This window comes from Pelodiscus sinensis, chromosome 22 (genome assembly GCF_052426305.1).
Source record: "Pelodiscus sinensis isolate ZL-2025 chromosome 22, ASM5242630v1, whole genome shotgun sequence".
NCBI classification, from domain to species: domain Eukaryota; kingdom Metazoa; phylum Chordata; order Testudines; family Trionychidae; genus Pelodiscus; species Pelodiscus sinensis.
This window is the reverse complement of record NC_143073.1, coordinates 8,421,416-8,437,905: the sequence shown is the minus strand read 5'-3', so window position 1 is coordinate 8,437,905 and position 16,490 is coordinate 8,421,416. Positions and strand designations below refer to the sequence as shown.

At 47.2% G+C, this 16,490-nt stretch overlaps 1 protein-coding gene across 13 annotated transcripts in view; it reads left to right on the top strand.

Moving 5' to 3' along the window:
* MEF2D (myocyte enhancer factor 2D) overlaps positions 1-16,490 on the top strand; it is a 224,709-nt gene that overhangs the window by 200,476 nt on the left and 7,743 nt on the right. For 5 of the 13 annotated variants that reach the window (XM_075907984.2, XM_075907991.2, XM_075907985.2 and 2 more), the window contains 3 exons: positions 340-530; positions 5,575-5,595; positions 11,642-11,771. In XM_075907984.2, coding sequence (XP_075764099.2) covers positions 340-530; positions 5,575-5,595; positions 11,642-11,771 — 342 coding nt within the window. The remainder of the gene's footprint in view (positions 1-339; positions 531-5,574; positions 5,596-11,641; positions 11,772-16,490) is intronic. The other 8 variants (XM_075907987.2, XM_075907993.2, XM_075907992.2 and 5 more) reach the window with 3 other exon arrangements.

Below are 16,490 nucleotides of genomic sequence, written 5' to 3'. Positions count from 1 at the left end.
GACCACACCGACACCGGGGGAGAGGATCCTCGGTCCTGATTCGCATTTACACTACAGCCCCTGCGGGTCACGCTAGCCGTGCAACGGGGCCTCAAAATGGTGAGGAATTATCTGAAGCCCTCATGGCACTGCTCAAGTGGTGTAAAGGGGGCTTAGTCTAAGTCAGAATTAATCCCCCACCTGGCTTTGCAGCCTTTGGGCGCTCAAGTTGCCGGGATAGAAATGACTGCAAGAGGCAATAGAGGGTGGGGCTCAAGTTACGGGGCAACGGCGATTGGAGCTCTCCATCTCCCCTTCCAACCATTTCCAAAATGTGCACTCCCCTCTCTCCCCCCGCAGGAAACGGCTACGTCAGCGCCAGAGCCTCGCCGGGTCTTCTCCCGGTCTCAAACGGCAGCACCATGGGCAAGATCCTCCCAGCGAAATCACCCCCACCGCCCTCCCACGGCACGCAGCTCGCCGCCAACAGCCGTAAACCGGACCTCCGTGTGATCACCTCGCAGGGCGCCAAGGGCTTGATGCACCATTTGGTGAGTGCCGCTGCCTTCGTTGGGGAGGGGAAGGGGGAGGAATTCTCTTGGCGTCTGGAGCTGCTACTCTTCCCGCTGGCCATGTGGCTACCGGGAGATGGGGAAGGCTGCCGTGTTCCCCGGCAATAGCCGGTCGTGCCGTGACCTCGTTGCTCTAGAACGCTGCCGTATTCCTCGGTCACCGTGCGTAATGCGGCAGCACAGTAACAGCGTTGCCGCTGGATTAGTACTATCAAGTATTCGTATTCCCCAGTAATGGCCCATACGGCAGGATTCCTCACGCGTCACCCATCACTACTAGGGATGTAAAATCCCATTGAATTAAAGCACAAGTGTTTAGCCAGTTAACCGATTAAAGGGGGGGGGCTCCAGCCTGGGGGAGCAGCCCCCTCACCCACCGCAACTGGGCTAGGATGGTCCCTTGGCCACAGGAAGGGACTGTCTGGTCCAACTGAGCTGCCCCTGCCTATAGCATGCCCAGGTCCACTGCGGACCTCACAAGGCTGAAGCAGCCCCCACAAGTTAACCAGAACTGGTAAACCTCATCGGTTAACCGGTTAACCGTTCACCTCCCTAATCCCTACCAAGCTGCGACGTTACAAGGTTTTACTGAGTCTCACCATTGCTTGGAGTCTACCATTCTGAGACTGTAAAGGTGTTCTGCCGCCTCTGTCTTAGGGGCCTGACTCGCATTGATATTAGGGCCACTCTGGGAACATGAAGCAGTTTTAAAGCATATGTAAATACAGTGGCCCACGTTTCCAGTTATGGCACAGTCCCTTGAAAGCCCTCGGGAAGTGACCACAGAGTGTAATTTATACACATTCTCAGGCCCCTTCAGACTACCAGAGGGGTGTGAAATGGCCTCTGTGGAAATGAGAATCAAGCGCCGGGAATTAAGGGGCTTGTCTTCATGGAAATTTAACGCGAGTTATAACCTGAGGGTTGTCTCTCACTTGAGTTCCATCCACACCTCCCCCCCTTGGGAGCTGTTAACTCCCTCTAGCCAGCCTGTTGGGGTGCACACCACAGCTTGAGCGGGCACGTCAGCTGCCAGCGCATCGCTGTGCTTCCGTCCTCATTGCAAATGGTGTGTTTGTCGGTGTGAATTAGCTGGTTCCAAAGAGCAGTGAAGACACCGAAGCACAGCTTTTGACTAGGGTGAGAGCTCGAATTCCACTCCCGGCTCCTCCTGGACTTTGACTCAAGCTGATAACCCAAGTTAAGGACACAGCTTTGCTGTAATGTAGACCAGTGTTCCCTCGAAGTTTTTCCATCCATGTGCAGAATAAACTCTGTTGTGTGCACCAAGGCATGTGCAGATGTGCACCACCAATAGAAACACCAGCTGCTGGCGGTTGTCAGCTGTGGGCACTCTGCCAATCAGCTGGGGGGCACCTGAATCTCTCCTTGGCTCCTGCCCAAGTGCTCAGCTTACAGGGAACACTCAATAACTTGAGTTAACTCTGCAGTGAAGACCGAGGTTTTGAGGTAATTTGGTTTTAAAAACCATCACACCTTTCTTCCAAGCCCAGAGAGTCCCAGTCTAAGGGTGTGTCTAGACTGCACCCCTCTGCCGGCAGAGGGATGCAGATTAGGCAGGTCGAAATTGCTAATGAAGCGGAGATTTAAATATCCCGCACTTCATTAGCATTAAAATGGCCGCCGTTTTTTTCGTCATGGAGCTTTGTCGGAGAAAAGCAGCAGTCTAGAGGCTGATCTTTCTCTAAAGAAAGCCTTTTCCAATAGATCCCTTATGCCTCGTAAAACAAGGTATACAGGATCTATCGGAAACGGCTTTCTTTTCTCCGACAAAGCTCCGTGCCGAAAAAAAGCGGCGGCCATTTTTATGCTAATGACCTTAGCAAGTTAGAGAAATGGTCAGAGGTAAACAGGATGAGGTTTAATAAAGAGAAATGCAAAGTGCTCCACTTAGGAAGGAACAATCAGTTCCATACATACAAGATGGGAAGCGACTGTCTAGGAAGGAGCATGGCGGAAAGGGATCTAGGGGTCATAGTGGACCACAAGTTGAATATGAGTCAACAGTGTGATGCTGTTGCAAAAAAAGCAAATATGATTCTAGGTTGTATCAACAGGTGTGTTGTAAGCAAAACTCGTGAAGTCATTCTGCCGCTCTACTCTGCACTAGTTAGGCCTCAGCTGGAGTACTGTGTCCAGTTCTGGGCGCCACATTTCAAGAAAGATGTGGAAAAATTGGAAAGGGTACAGAGAAGAGCGACAAGAATGGTTAAAGGTTTAGAGAACATGACCTATGAAGCCAGGCTTCATGAACTGGGCTTGTTTAGTTTGGAAAAAAGAAGATTAAGGGGGGACATGATAGTGGTTTTCAAATATCTAAAAGGGTGTCACAAGGAGGAAGCAGGAAGGAGAAAATTTGTTCCTCTTGGTTACTGAGGACAGGACAAGGAGTAATGGGCTTAAAGTGCAGCAGGGGAGGTTTAGATTGGACATTAGGAAAAAATTCCTAACTGTCAGGGTGGTCAAATATTGGAATAAATTGCCAAGGGAGGTGGTGGAATCTCCCTCTCTGGAGATATTTAAGAACAGGTTAGATAGACATCTGTCAGGGATGGTGTAGACGGAGCTTGGTCCTGCCTTGAGGGCGGGGGGCTGGACTCGATGACCTCTCGAGGTCCCTTCCAGTCCTATTATTCTATGATTCTATGAAGCACGGGCTATTGAAATCCCCACTTCATTAGCAACTTCAATGCGTCTAATTTACATCCCTTTTCCGAAAAAGGGATGTAGTCTAGACGTACCCTAAGTGCTCAGACTATGTCTGCACTGCAGCTGTGCTCCGGCAGTTCCAGAGGGTTATCGAGGGAACTTTTTATTTTCCATTGACGTAGGAAATCCACTTCTCTGAGAGGGAGACAGAATTCTTCCCTCAGCCTGGCCACATCTACACCAAAAGTCAGGTTGCCACAGCTTCAGGGCTTAGGGGGTGACATTTACATAAGAACATAAGAACGGCCGTACCGGGTCAGACCAAAGGTCCTTCTAGCCCGGTATCCTGTCTGCTGTCAGTGGCCAGCACCAGGTGCCCCAGAGAGGGTGGACCGAAGACAATGATCAAGCGATTTGTCTCCTGCCATCCCTCTCCAGCCTCTGACAAAGAGAGGCCAAGGACACCATTTTATCCCCTGGCTAATAGCCTTTTATGGACCTAACCTCCATGAAATTATCTAGCTTCTCTTTAAACTCTATTATAGTTCTAGCCTTCACAGCCTCCTCTGGCAAGGAGTTCCACAGGTTGACTACATGCTGTGTGAAGAAGAACTTTCTTTTATTAGTTTTAAACCTGCTACCCATTAATTTCATTTGGTATCCTCTAGTTCTTCTATTATGGGAACTAATAAATAACTTTTCTTTATCGGCCCTCTCCACACCACTCATGATTTTATATACCTCTATCATATCCCCCCTCAGTCTCCTCTTTTCTAAACTGAAAAGTCCCAGTTGCTTTAACCTCTCCTCATATGCGACCCGTTCCAAACCCCTAATCATTTTAGTTGCCCTTTTCTGAACCCTTTCACAGCTGTAGCCAGGTCAATCTAACTATTAGGTGAAGTCCAGGACGCCCCTGTTAAAAGTTATCTACCCCCATAAACATAAGCAGGATTGGGGCTGAAGAGAGAATCAGTCAAAACCAGTGAAGGGCAACCGAGACTAGTGAGTGGACCACAGGGTGGTTTCTTTCATCTCCGCAAGATTGTCGTAACCAAGATGGTCTCCGGGGACAGGGTGGTTTTGCTCACTGCGCTTGCGCACCTAGAATGTGCGGGCAGGGCTGATGGAACCGTAGCCATGCTGCGATTGGCTTCAGAGGACACACAATGTCGTGTGCAGTCAGCCCGCCCCTCCTTGCACGTGCCCTGGCTTCACGTGCGTGTGTGTCACTTTAGTGATACCGGTAGGAAAAAAACGATGCGGATGAAACCCAGCAGAATCTGGCAACCCTGTGCATGGGCAACAAAATGTCTCATGGGCTAGGCATAGAACCCCGATGAGCCGCATACAGCCCTCAGGCCAAAGGTTGCCCACTGCTCAAAACTGTCGGTGCAAAAAATTAAAGCTAAGCAAAAGATTCTGATGCACAAAAAGCCATGGAGAAGTTTTGAAGAACGAAACGTTTGGAGCAACCATGTTCCTGAGAATTTGCTGCCTTTTTTTAAAAAAAGCTGCGTTTTGTAATAGATCTGTAACAATATTGGCCAGCTCAAATCCAAACAAATAGATGTGGACCACACCACGTTTCTGAAACTTTGTCTACACACAAAGGCTACATCTACACTACGGGGGTTTTCCGGGATACCAAAAGTATCCCGGAAAAACTCTGCCACATCCAGGGACTGCGTTTGCTCTTCTGCTTTTTTTGCAGCAGTGCAAACGCACTCTTTCAGAAGCCCTGTCTTCCTCATTGCATTTCTTCTATGAGGAAGAAGAGCTCTTCCGAAAGAGCGGGCTTTTCCAAAATTTGTCCCAGTGTAGACGGGCCAAATTTCGGAAAAGCCTCTTCCGGAAAAAAATCTGAAAAAGCTTTAGTGTAGACCTAGCCAAAAGTTGTCCGACATTAACCAAAAAGTATAGTTAAAGGGACACAACCCCAAATAATGTGAGATAGTTATACTGGCATAAAGATGCTCATTCTTTCCTGTATAGGAGTTGTTGGGTATAACTATATTGGTATAAATCACACCCCTAACATATACAGTTAGTGCACTGTACAAGATATGCTGTGTGTGGCAAGCTTTAGCTATGTTACAGAAGTTTCTCAGAAAGACAAATGAATGCTTGAATTCTCACTTGCACTAGTCCCTTTTACACCATTTGGGTAGTGGAAAGGTATCCTAAAGTGGAGGTTTATGAATGTATGGCCATCTCAGGACCCCTTTCTCCTGCCAAAAGCTAGGTAAAGGGGCCTTAGAATCAAGCTTTTGGCTCTGGGCTTTGAAACAATGGGCCAAAGGCGTCAATGTAACCGTGCCTCTTGGTTTTGTTTCTGTTCTTCTGCATTCAGACGGAGGACCACTTGGATCTGGTAAGTTGCCTTGCTGTGTGTGTGTTTTCTTAGCATCTTTTTGTTTCCTTTAACACTTCCCTAAACACCAGGCCTGGAGGGATGGGGGATTAAAGAAGGCATTGAACACTGTGGGCCTGATATTTACATTTTATTTACTCCATGGCTCCATTTACAATATACTGTTGGTACAAAGGAACCATAAAGTTAGTATAACTATAATTTCCAGGGCTATTATTCTACAGAGCAACAGAGAATTAGGTTTAGGAGTCTATGTGTCAGGGAAAAACATTTTCTCCGTGGCAAAGAAAAGCTATAGGCCTAGGTCCCCAGCTGTTTTAAATTAGCACAGTTCCATTGAAGTCAAAGGACTCTTTAGCTGGCGTAAATTGGTGTCACTTTATTGGAGTCAATGGGCCAGATCCCTAATTGGTATAGACTGGTAATACTCCATTGGAATCAGTGAGCCAAATCCTCAGTTGATGTAAATTGGCGTCAGTTCAGTAAGTTCAAAAGAGCTACACTGATTTACGCTACTCTGGGCATCTGGCCTAAAGCAGGAAAGAAAACGAGTCCTTCAAATACAAAGGCGAACTCAGAAAGGGAAAGGGAAATCTCAATCCACCATCCCACAAGTTCATTCACGAGAACGAATTTCTGCGGGGGAACGCGGCTTCTTGTTATTTTTATCGCTCTTCCTGCCAGCAAAGGGAGTGGTGTCACCTTGTTGGTGACAATAATACCATTTTGTCCTGATGCTATTCTGGTGCAGTACACACTGGTAATAGGGTCGTGGCAGTCAGGGAAGGTTGGAATAGCCGTAAATCATGGTCTTACAGAGCAATGGCTTGCAGAACTCTGATAGAAACGGCTCTCTGGAGGCAAGTGGGTATAGATACAGGCAAGTACCTTTTCCATCCTGTTAGCTGGCAGAGTAGTCTTGCATCTGCTTTACTCACTAGTTCTGGGCAACCGTAGGCAAGACATTTCCCTGTTTGATCCCTCAGTTTTCCCTTCTGTAAAATGGGGATAATGGACCACTTGAGCTCTGCTGATAAAAAGTGCTGTATAAGAGCTAGATAGTATTATTGCTGCAATAACCCAGCCCATTTAGTGCACTCCCCTAGCTCTACTAACACAAAGATCAGCTCAGATCTTTTCCCCACATTTGACTTCCTCCATATTGCTCATCCCACACCCCAGATCCTCTTTCTATAAACATCCTTTCCTACCTCCTTTATACACAGGCAGGGCTATGAGTCACCGGCCTCTCAATGAGTCAGCAGAACCCACTTAACCCTTTGCCAGCAGCAGGCTCAACCCCTGCTAACAACGTGGGTGTGTTTCTGGCAGCTTCTAAACCAGAGATCCTGGAGAGGACCACAAATGATTTAAAGGGACACTCCCTTATTCCTAGACATTAGACTGCATCTCTTAATTTGAAGTGAAGAGCAACCCCCATCCACCAAGCCTTCTGTGACAAGAGATTTCACCTGGGAGCATGTGTGCATGATGTCGCAGTGCTCTTGAATGGAAGTGTGCTACTCCACGCCATTAACAAGCTCACATGGCTGTCAAAATAACCCGGGAGAGTGGGAGAGCATTAAAATGCTGACAAAATTTGCCTGCATGGAGAGGCACTAAAACTTTGTTAATTATAACAACCTGGCGGGGTGTGAAATCACAGCAAGTTTTAAGTTGCTGACTTGATTGCAGTCTTGGAGTCTGATTTTCCTTTACACTATGGCCCGTTTATACCGCTCAGGGGATACGTGTAAATTACACTTAGACCTACTCGAAGAGGCCCCTTTCCCTGGCCAGAATGGTGGGAAAGGACCTGAGGTCCTCTGCGCTTTAAAGTTTTGTCATCTTGCTATTGGTGTATCACGCCTGCAGAACGGAAGAGGCTGTCTCGTCTCCTGTGCTCTTTAAGGGAGTTGTTTTTCAGATTCTTTTCGGGGGCGGGGGGAGAAAGCTGCGAGTTTGTCTTCCTCCTGAGTTTCCCCGGGAACATCATCGAGTCAGGGAATAAGACTAACCCTTACAGGCTCAAATCCGGTTCTGCGCAGAGAGGGTTTGCAGAAAATCAATGCATCTCCAAAGGGTTTGTCTCCAGTAGAGGGATTGACCGGAATGGATATTGTGGAATAAACTGTTCCACAAAAATGAATCCAGAAGCACTCTTGTGTGGACACTCCAACTCTGGAATAACTGTAGCGCTTTCTAAGGGATTTGTCTACACGTGAAACTTATTCCAGATTAAGGAGAGGTGTTACTTTAAAGCAGAACAGCTATTCTTGGAGAACTCTGTGTGGCCTGATCTACACTAAAGGGGAAAGTCAACTTAAGATACACAATTTCAGCTACCTAGCCTGTAGTCTAAGTATCTTACGTCGTGTTTGGTGCTGTCTACACAGCGAGAGGTTGACAGGAGCGCGCGCGCGCACACACACACACGCACCCTTCTCCCCCCCCCCCCCCCCCCATGGTTTCCCTTACTCCTCTTGAGAAGCAAGACTATCTGTGTCAATGAGGGATCCCTTTTAGTTCAAATGAGAGAGTCTTCACTAGACCTGCTAAATCAAACCCTGGAAAATGGACTGTAGCAGCGTTGATCTTCCGCGTAGTGTAGACATGACCGGTGTGAGCCCTGTAATTCCGGAATAAGAGTGGCTTTTTGTGGTTTAGCGCTTAATCCACTTCCAAAGTGGATTAAGCTAATTTGGAATAAGGTACTCTTTATTCTAGAATAAGAGCGTTTATACATGGACTTGTTCCAGAATAGTTATTCCTGAATAGCTATTCCAGAATAACTCCAGATGTAGACAAGCCCTCAATCTACCTTATTCTGAAATAATTTCTTGTAGGCACACTCCTCCATATTCCATTTAAATCCTAGTTTGAAAACTAAGAGCTGTATTCTCCACTGCCCCTTAGGCAAAGTGGTTGCAAAGTACCACCCATCTCATCTGGTAGCACTTTGCACTTGTTTTGCTCTGGTGTGAATCACAAGGTGCCTTTACCCAACTCTGATGGGATAAAGGGACTTGAAAGTGAAAGTGACTGTAATTTACTGCCAGAGCAGAGGAAAGGAATGGTAGAGACTGATCTACGCAGTTATCTTCATTAGGAGCATGAAAAAGACCACGTCTACACTACCATCAGATCTGCTTTGTGCGGACACAGCCTGCCCCAGCGGAAGGAGTTTTCCTGTTGGAATAGTAACACCACTTCCTGAAACATTAGTTAAGCACTCTTCTATACAAGCGAAAGAACTGGGTTGCCAATATAAGATTCTTCTCCATTTAGGAAGGTACCAGCAAACCTTTTCTAGTGCTGAAAAGGCCTTAAGTGTAAATGTGAATCAGGCTCAGGAGATTGGGACCCTTGATATGAGTGACATGCTGCATGGTCCTTGGGCTGACCTTCTGCCCCAAGGTGGTTTCTAGCTCTGTTTTCCCTTCCCTGTGTCTAGAAGCTGTGTTCCTGATAAACTGTGCGCTTGGCTGGCCACCCTGGAGAGTTTCAAGTGCCGCCCAGATGATTAGCTGAGCACCCTCAGCTGGCAGCATGTGTTTCCATTGGTGGTGTACATCCACACATGCCTTGGTGCACATAACAAAATTTATTCTGCACATAGGTGGAAAAAAAGTTAGAGAGCATTGTCTAGAAGCTCAGGTAAGGTCTGCTGGTTAGTCTCTCAGGAGCCAGAGAGGAAAGAAAATCCTTTTGGAAGGTCAGGGTCGGAGCAGCAATAAATCCAATCCCAGAAAGCAGTTGTCTGATTGGCTTGCTACCATGGACTGGCTGTATCCCAAACCAAATGCCTCTTGGACTTGATGTGACCTTCCCAGAAACAAAGGTGAAATCCTAGCCACCATGAAGGCATTTGTCTTAAATATTCTTAACCCACGGAGCAGCAGCCACAGCCTGGACTTTTGCTGGCTGCAGGATGCGCGCCTGGAAGGCCTGTTTTCTCCACCTTCTAGGGTTTAGTCGACACGGAGCCGAACCGCACACTGAACAGAGCAACCTGCTGCTTTGCAAAGAACTGGCTGCAGAAACTGGCGCGCTAGGGTGCTTGGAGGCAACTGTCCCCCTCAACTCCCATTGAATGAGCATGGAGAACAACTCGCTGTCTCGACCGAGGCCCTAAATGACCCACCGGGCATCGAGCCATGCCAAGCTTGGGCTAAGCTGGATTCACTGTTAGGCTTCATTGGGGGTGACATGTGCCTGGGTGTTTCGGATTAAAGTCAAGCCGCTTGAGTCCAGATTAACATAGACAGCCCGGATGATCTGGTTTGCAAAGAGGGCTGAATCATGCCCTCGGAGACACCCAAGTAGCTCCCAGTAAAACCAGTGCAATGTGGGAGGGGTTAGGTCAGGGGGGCAAATACTGGCTCACAGGCCGGATCTGGTCTGCCAGGGTTAGCCCCCACGCCGCCGTTTTTGCCTGTGCAGGTATGGGGAATTGTAGCTCCTGATGGCTGCAGATCACCTCTGCTGGCCAATGGGAGCTGTGATCACCTGTACCTGAGGAGATGCAGGTAAATATAGTGGTTGCGGCCAACCCAGAGCTAAACCTGGTGAACTGCTACTGTTTTATTGCCCACCTCTGGGCTCGGTACGGCTATCCCAGGGCAGAATTTTTGCATGGTTTGATAATGGACCTCAGGGTCCACTCTTAAAATGGGGGCTTCTTAATGAGGGAGATCCACAAATCTCATTCGGGACCCAATCCTGTGAGGAATTTAGCACTGCTGAGAGATGCTGAGTGCCCCTGATTCCCATGGAAGTCTTAGGCATGTTCAGTGCAGGGGTGGAGGAGGTTAAGCTGGAGTTAAGTCGCCTTTGTCCTTCTCTGACCTGATCTCCAGTTACACTAGGTCCCTTCATTCCATGCTGGTAGCACAAAGGGGCCTTAAACTGAGTGTAGAACAAGTTGGGCAAGTTAAATTCGCTCTGTGCCTCAGTTTCCCCCTCTGTACAATAAGAGCAGCGTCCTACCTCACAAAGGGGGTCGTGCCAATCATAGAATCAATGATAGAATACTAGGACTGGGAGGGACCTCGAGAGGTCATCGAGTTCAGTCCCCTGCCCTCATGGAATCCAATACCTTGGGCAAGTCAAATTCGCTCCGTGCCTCAGTTTCCCCATCTGTACAATAAGAGCAGGGTCCTACTTCATGAAGGAGGTAGTGAGGAAAATTGCATTAAAGACTGCAGTGTGCTCATGTACTAGGGTGTTGGGAACCAGATAATTACCTATGATAGTCTTTCCAGCATGTAAATTAGAATCACTTCACGGCATTCATCCGTAAGGGTAAAATTCATCCCCGGTGCAGAGTGTCAGCACAAGATCTGTGCAAGCCAGCAAAATAGGATTTAAGTGGGATAGTGTTCCCTCTAATTTTTTCCCATCTGTGTGCAGAATAAATTTTGTTTTGTTCACCAAAGCATGTGCGGATGTGCACCACTAATAGAAACACCTGCTGTGGGTGCTCAGCTAATTAACTGGGTCGCCGTCCAAGTGCCCAGCTGACTGGGAATGCTGGCCATAGGATCTCTGTGCAGAGTGAATGTCCCTGAAAGCATTGCTACCACCTCTGCTGCTGTTTCGGTTTAAAAAGAAGCATCTCTTTGAACCAGTTCACTTTGGCTGGTTTGCTTATGGCAAGTTACATTGAACCAGAGTCTCGTTTAAGGCCTTTTTTCCCTAGTCAGGCAGGGAAATGGCACCTTAGTGCCCTGGTGAATCAAGCCCGGGGTATTTTAAACATCAGAAGGGGGGAAAAAAAACCCAGCACAAATGATCCAGCAAGGGGAGGGTATATGGGCCCTGGAATCTGTTACTGATGGATTTGAACATGGCCTGGTGTTTTAGACTGCGGTGTACGACAATCGCCCCCATGGCTCAGACAAGCAGTCTACCTGGCTTATTGTACTGTAGCAGGAGCCAGCAATCCTACTGCCCGTCGGTGATTACAGCTGAGAGTTTGGAAACCTAACACACTGATGGTTTTAACACCTCCGGCTTATAATTCCTTCTCTTTTTGCTTCCCCAGCAGAACGCACAGAGGTTAGGAGTTTCCCAAGCAACTCATTCTTTAACTACACCAGTCGTATCAGTGGCCACTCCGAGTTTGTTGAGCCAAGGCCTGCCTTTTTCTGCCATGCCCACCGCATACAACACAGGTAAGTCAATTGGACATGACATTATGGTGTCGGTGGGAACGGATAAGTGTCCTGTTGCCATGACGGGGTCAGCTTTCCTCACACAATGCACAAACATCCTGTGGAACTCCTTGCCACAAGATATTGCTGAGGACAAGAGGGTCGCAATATTTTTTTTCTTCGTTTGTTTTGAAAGAGTGGCCATTTATTTGGCTAATGAGAACATCCATTGTTACATCCGTAAGGATTTTAAAGATGTGACTTTCATTTATAGGAAGGCCTCGTTACTCCGTGTAAAAGTGCCCTGCAGTGGGGTGTTACATACAGTTTACATCTGTGGTTAAAGAAATCTTAGTGCAAATGAGCAGCCAGACCAAAACCCAGCATGCCGCTGGGCATAAACCAGTTGCTAACTGATGGGGGGGTTAGGAAGAAAGTGGGGGACAATCCGGTGACTCTACAGGACCTGGGGCTCCAGCCAGAGCCCTGGGTCCTTTAGAAATGCTGCACGGTGCACTCCAGGTGATTTTTTGGGGGGAGGGGGAAATCCGTCCAGGGCTGGGAGCTGGCTGCCCTAGTCCTGCCTCTTTCAGCACCACAGGACCCTTCCCCACTTCCCAAGGGCCCAGCATTCTTGTCGGCTCCCCTTAAAGGAAGAGAGATGAAAGTAACAAAACACTGTCCCCAGAAAAGGCATTACGCCTCTGGAACCAGTCCCACACCCATGCAGAAGGGAAGGGTTCTCGGTTTCTTGTCTAACTCAGTTTGGCACTTGCTCAGAGACTATCTTGTAAAAATGCTGCATGAAGTTGTTTGTCTGGGAGAGCCCAGGGTAGGCATGTGGGGAACACCCTCTAATTACTAGGTGTAACCTCGCAGATGTCTGCTCCCAGGCAAGGAGAAGTCTCCTCTCGGGTGGATTTCAACTTGCTCAGAGCACCCAGTGCCAGGGCCCGACAAGAGATTGTAAATGGAGCAGAGGTGGGGGCTCATGCCCTGTGCACAGGGGTGAATTTCAGCCTCTCTCTCTCTCTCTCTCTCTCTCTCTGGGCTTGTCTTGTGAAGACACCAAAGGGGAAAAAAGGGTTCCCACGTGGCAGCCTGAATTAGGGATGCTAGATATCGGTTCATTGAAGAAACATGTAACTGCATCAAACGTGAGCGGTTACACGACTATTCGATAGTTCCCAGTGGCGAGAGTGGCAGCCAGCACGCTCCCAGCCGCACTCCTGGAGAGTCCCCACCCACCCGCACTGCTGCCTCGGTATCAGAGGTAGCAGCGTAAGGCAGCAGCAGCCCCTGTCGGCGGAGAGCCCTCCACGGACAGAGGCTACTCCAGCATCCCACAGAACAGCCTTTGTCCCCAACAAGCTTGGGCCCACCACTGACAGAGGCTACTCCGTGGCAGCCTCCCCTGCCGCCTCCCCACCACGCTCCTGCCTTCTACTGGCTCCTGCCTGCCGCCCTCATCTTCTGCACTGCTGCCTCTAGATCAGGAGCAGCAGTGGGGGAGGGGAGGAGGCAGTTCTGTGGGATCCAGTGCTCATGGGGAGCCAGCATTAAAAGCTGGCTCCACATGTTCACACCCGACTGCTGCCTCTGATAGAGAGGCAGCAAGGTGGGGCAATGCGGGTAGCCGATAGAATTGGCCAACAAGCCCAGGGTTATCAGTTAATCGTGTAGTCCAGGGATGGCCAACCCGCAGCTCGCGAGCCGCATGTGGCTTCCCCCCGTTAAAGTACGGATCACAAAGCCTCCCCCATGACCCCGTGGCTCATGAAGCTGCCCCTGTGCCCCTAGATATGGCCTATACTCGCCAGGTTAGATGCTCAGCAGGTTAGATCGCCATCTGGCGCGGCGATTCAAAATGGCGTTGGCAAGATGGCCTCGGCTGATGTGAGCCTGATCTTGCCAAAAAGTCTTCTCTTTTAAAGGAGCAGCAAAGGTTTTTTTTTTTTTGGTCAACAACTCGGGGGGAGCTCTTCCTTTTTTTATTTTATTTTATTTTGCCTCAACAACAAATATGCTCAAAAAAATTCGGGTGCGGCTCTTCGCATTTATTCGCTGTTTCGGCTCTCTTCATTTAATGGGTTGGTCACTCCTGGTGTAGTCGACTACAGGTTAATATCCCTAGCCTGAACATTTGACTAAAATACCTGATATTAGAGATGCTATTATGATGATCATTGCTTATATTGCTGCAAGGCCTCACTATCTCCAATGAGATCGGGGCCCCATTGTGCAGCATGCACACAAAATGAAGGACAGTCTCTTCCCCAGAGACTCACTTTTCCTCTGCCCTCTGACCAGGCAGACTATTTTTCTGCTGTCCCACATGCTACCCAATGAGCCAATCTGCTGTTATTAAACAATAACCATTTCCACAGTGAATTAAACTAAACTCCGTTAAGCCCACTTGAATTTTGAATGGGAGCATTCACACGGGAGCTTAATCTGGTTTCACTAACCCCCTTTCAGTTCACACCTTTAGGTAATTAAGATTCATTTGCCCAAGTGTCCCCTTATAGACAATCTCAAATTAGGGGTTAGCTGGAATTTGAGCGGCTTTGGGTTTCAGATAGTGTCCTTCATCCAGGAGAACAATATAACCTCCTCAGCAGTGTGTATTACTTGCCCCCTGTATGCCTGCTCTGAACTAGCTCAAACTGTAACAATGTCAATTTTCACTTGTGGGAAAATCTGCAATTCAATCCCCAAGTGTTGGCCAAAGCTGATGGCTGTCTCACCCAGGGGCCATACAGTGCTACCAAGCCTGAATAGATCATAACCGGTGTCAGTGACCCAGCCAGGCACAGAGCCGAGGAGAAATCAAACACTGGGTCTTTCTGGTGGGTGTGCCTCAGACTGGTAGAGTCACTTTGGCAACCTTTCAACTCCCCTTCAGCCATCTCTTTGTGACAAGCTGCTGCAGGCAGGTTTGTCCCTGCAGGGGTGGGGAAGACTGAAACCACAAACGCCAACATTGAGGGGCGGGGTGCAGTGGGTGATGAGTTGCACCCAGGAATTCTGGCTCTATTGCAAGTACATCAAATGCTGAGACAATACAGTAGCACCGCCTTTGATCAAAGGTCGTTTTTTTCCCCCCAGAAACAATTATCTGGCAACACTCAATTACTCACAGCTTGGCCAGCCCTTCTGAATTTACAGCAAGTTCCATGCTGTTTGGTCTTCTGACAGCTCTTGGTCCTAGAGTCATGTGATTATATGAAACTTAAAAAAGATTAAGTACATTTCTAGCCCTCATGATTGCAGAGAAGAGCTGGAAAACATGATTCCTCAATGCTCAAAAAACAGATTTTTAAGCCAGTCTTATGGTTTTTCAGGGACATGATTCATGATGTTTAAACACCTGAGATTGACAAAACTGTATTTGTCTCTTTGGGATTAATATGCATAACAGATGTCTACAAAGAGGATAAAGACTTTTATATATAAAAAATACTGTGTTGTAGACTAAAGAGGCCTTATCGTAAAGTAAGGCCCAGTATCTCTCTGTGTATAGTTACTAAATCTCTGCACACACATACACAAAAATTGTCACTAAGAATTTGCCCTCCCCCATCATCTTTCCACACAATAATTCATTTTTCAGGGCACCAAAATGATTTGTGAATTTAAATCAAATTTGAAAAATAGTTTCAGCCAAACCTCTTCACCTCTTGGGTGAGATGTACTAAAACAAACAAACAAACAAACCAAAAAACCTGAAAACAAATCTCTGAAGTATCAAAATGTTTGTGTAGAAAATATCAAAATCATTTATTTTGATATTTAATTTCAAATGGAGTTTTGAAGCAAAATGTAAATTTGAATTAATGTTAAAAATATTTTGTTTCACCTAAGTGAAACCATTTTGGTTTTTTGTTTTGTCTGGAAAACTGAGGGAAAAAATCCATTTGGTTCAAAACAAATTGATTTTTTCCGGTTTTATTTTTTTAATTTGGCTACCAAATTAAAAGGAACAAAACTAACTCAAAACTAACAACAACCTTTTTTTCCCCTCAGCTTTAGTAGTTAGTATATACGAATGCCATCTATTGGAATGTGAGAATAGGGTGTGTAGTATTATTCATAAGTTTATATGTTTGATAAAATTGTTGTTCCATAGTTGAGAAACTATTTAGATAAGCTATTGATGGTCCAAGACCTTATCTACACGAGAGAGTTGCACCAAACTAAGGTCTGTTTCAAAACCGGTTTAATTAAACCAGTGCAAATACTCTTATTTCAATGTAAGAAACTAAATTAATTCAGTTGAACTGATCCCTAACCCTAACTCCAGTTCATCTGATGAAGTGGGTTTTACCCAGGAAAGCTCATGATTCTCTATATTTTGGTGAGTCTCTAAGGTGCCACTGGATAACACATCGTTTTTTAAATAAACTTGGTTGAAACTGAAATAAGAACATTCATACAAGCATCTAGAACAGGAGCAACTTACTGGGTTAGACGCATTCTGATTCCAGTCACTTCTCCTCTCAGTGGAGAATGACTTGAATCAGAGGCCAGTCCTGCATGGCAGCAGCATGCCAGGTATATCTGCCTCTGTTTCTCCTTTGAGAGTTCCCCCAAAGGAATCTCGTCTTTCTTCGTGCCCAGTTGTCCTTGTGGGGCTAATTTCTTACAGAAGAAAGCCTCTGTGTGCATAACAAAGACTCAATACCATAGCCCAGCGAGCAGATCCAATATAGCCCTGATATTGCTCACCATGCGCCATCT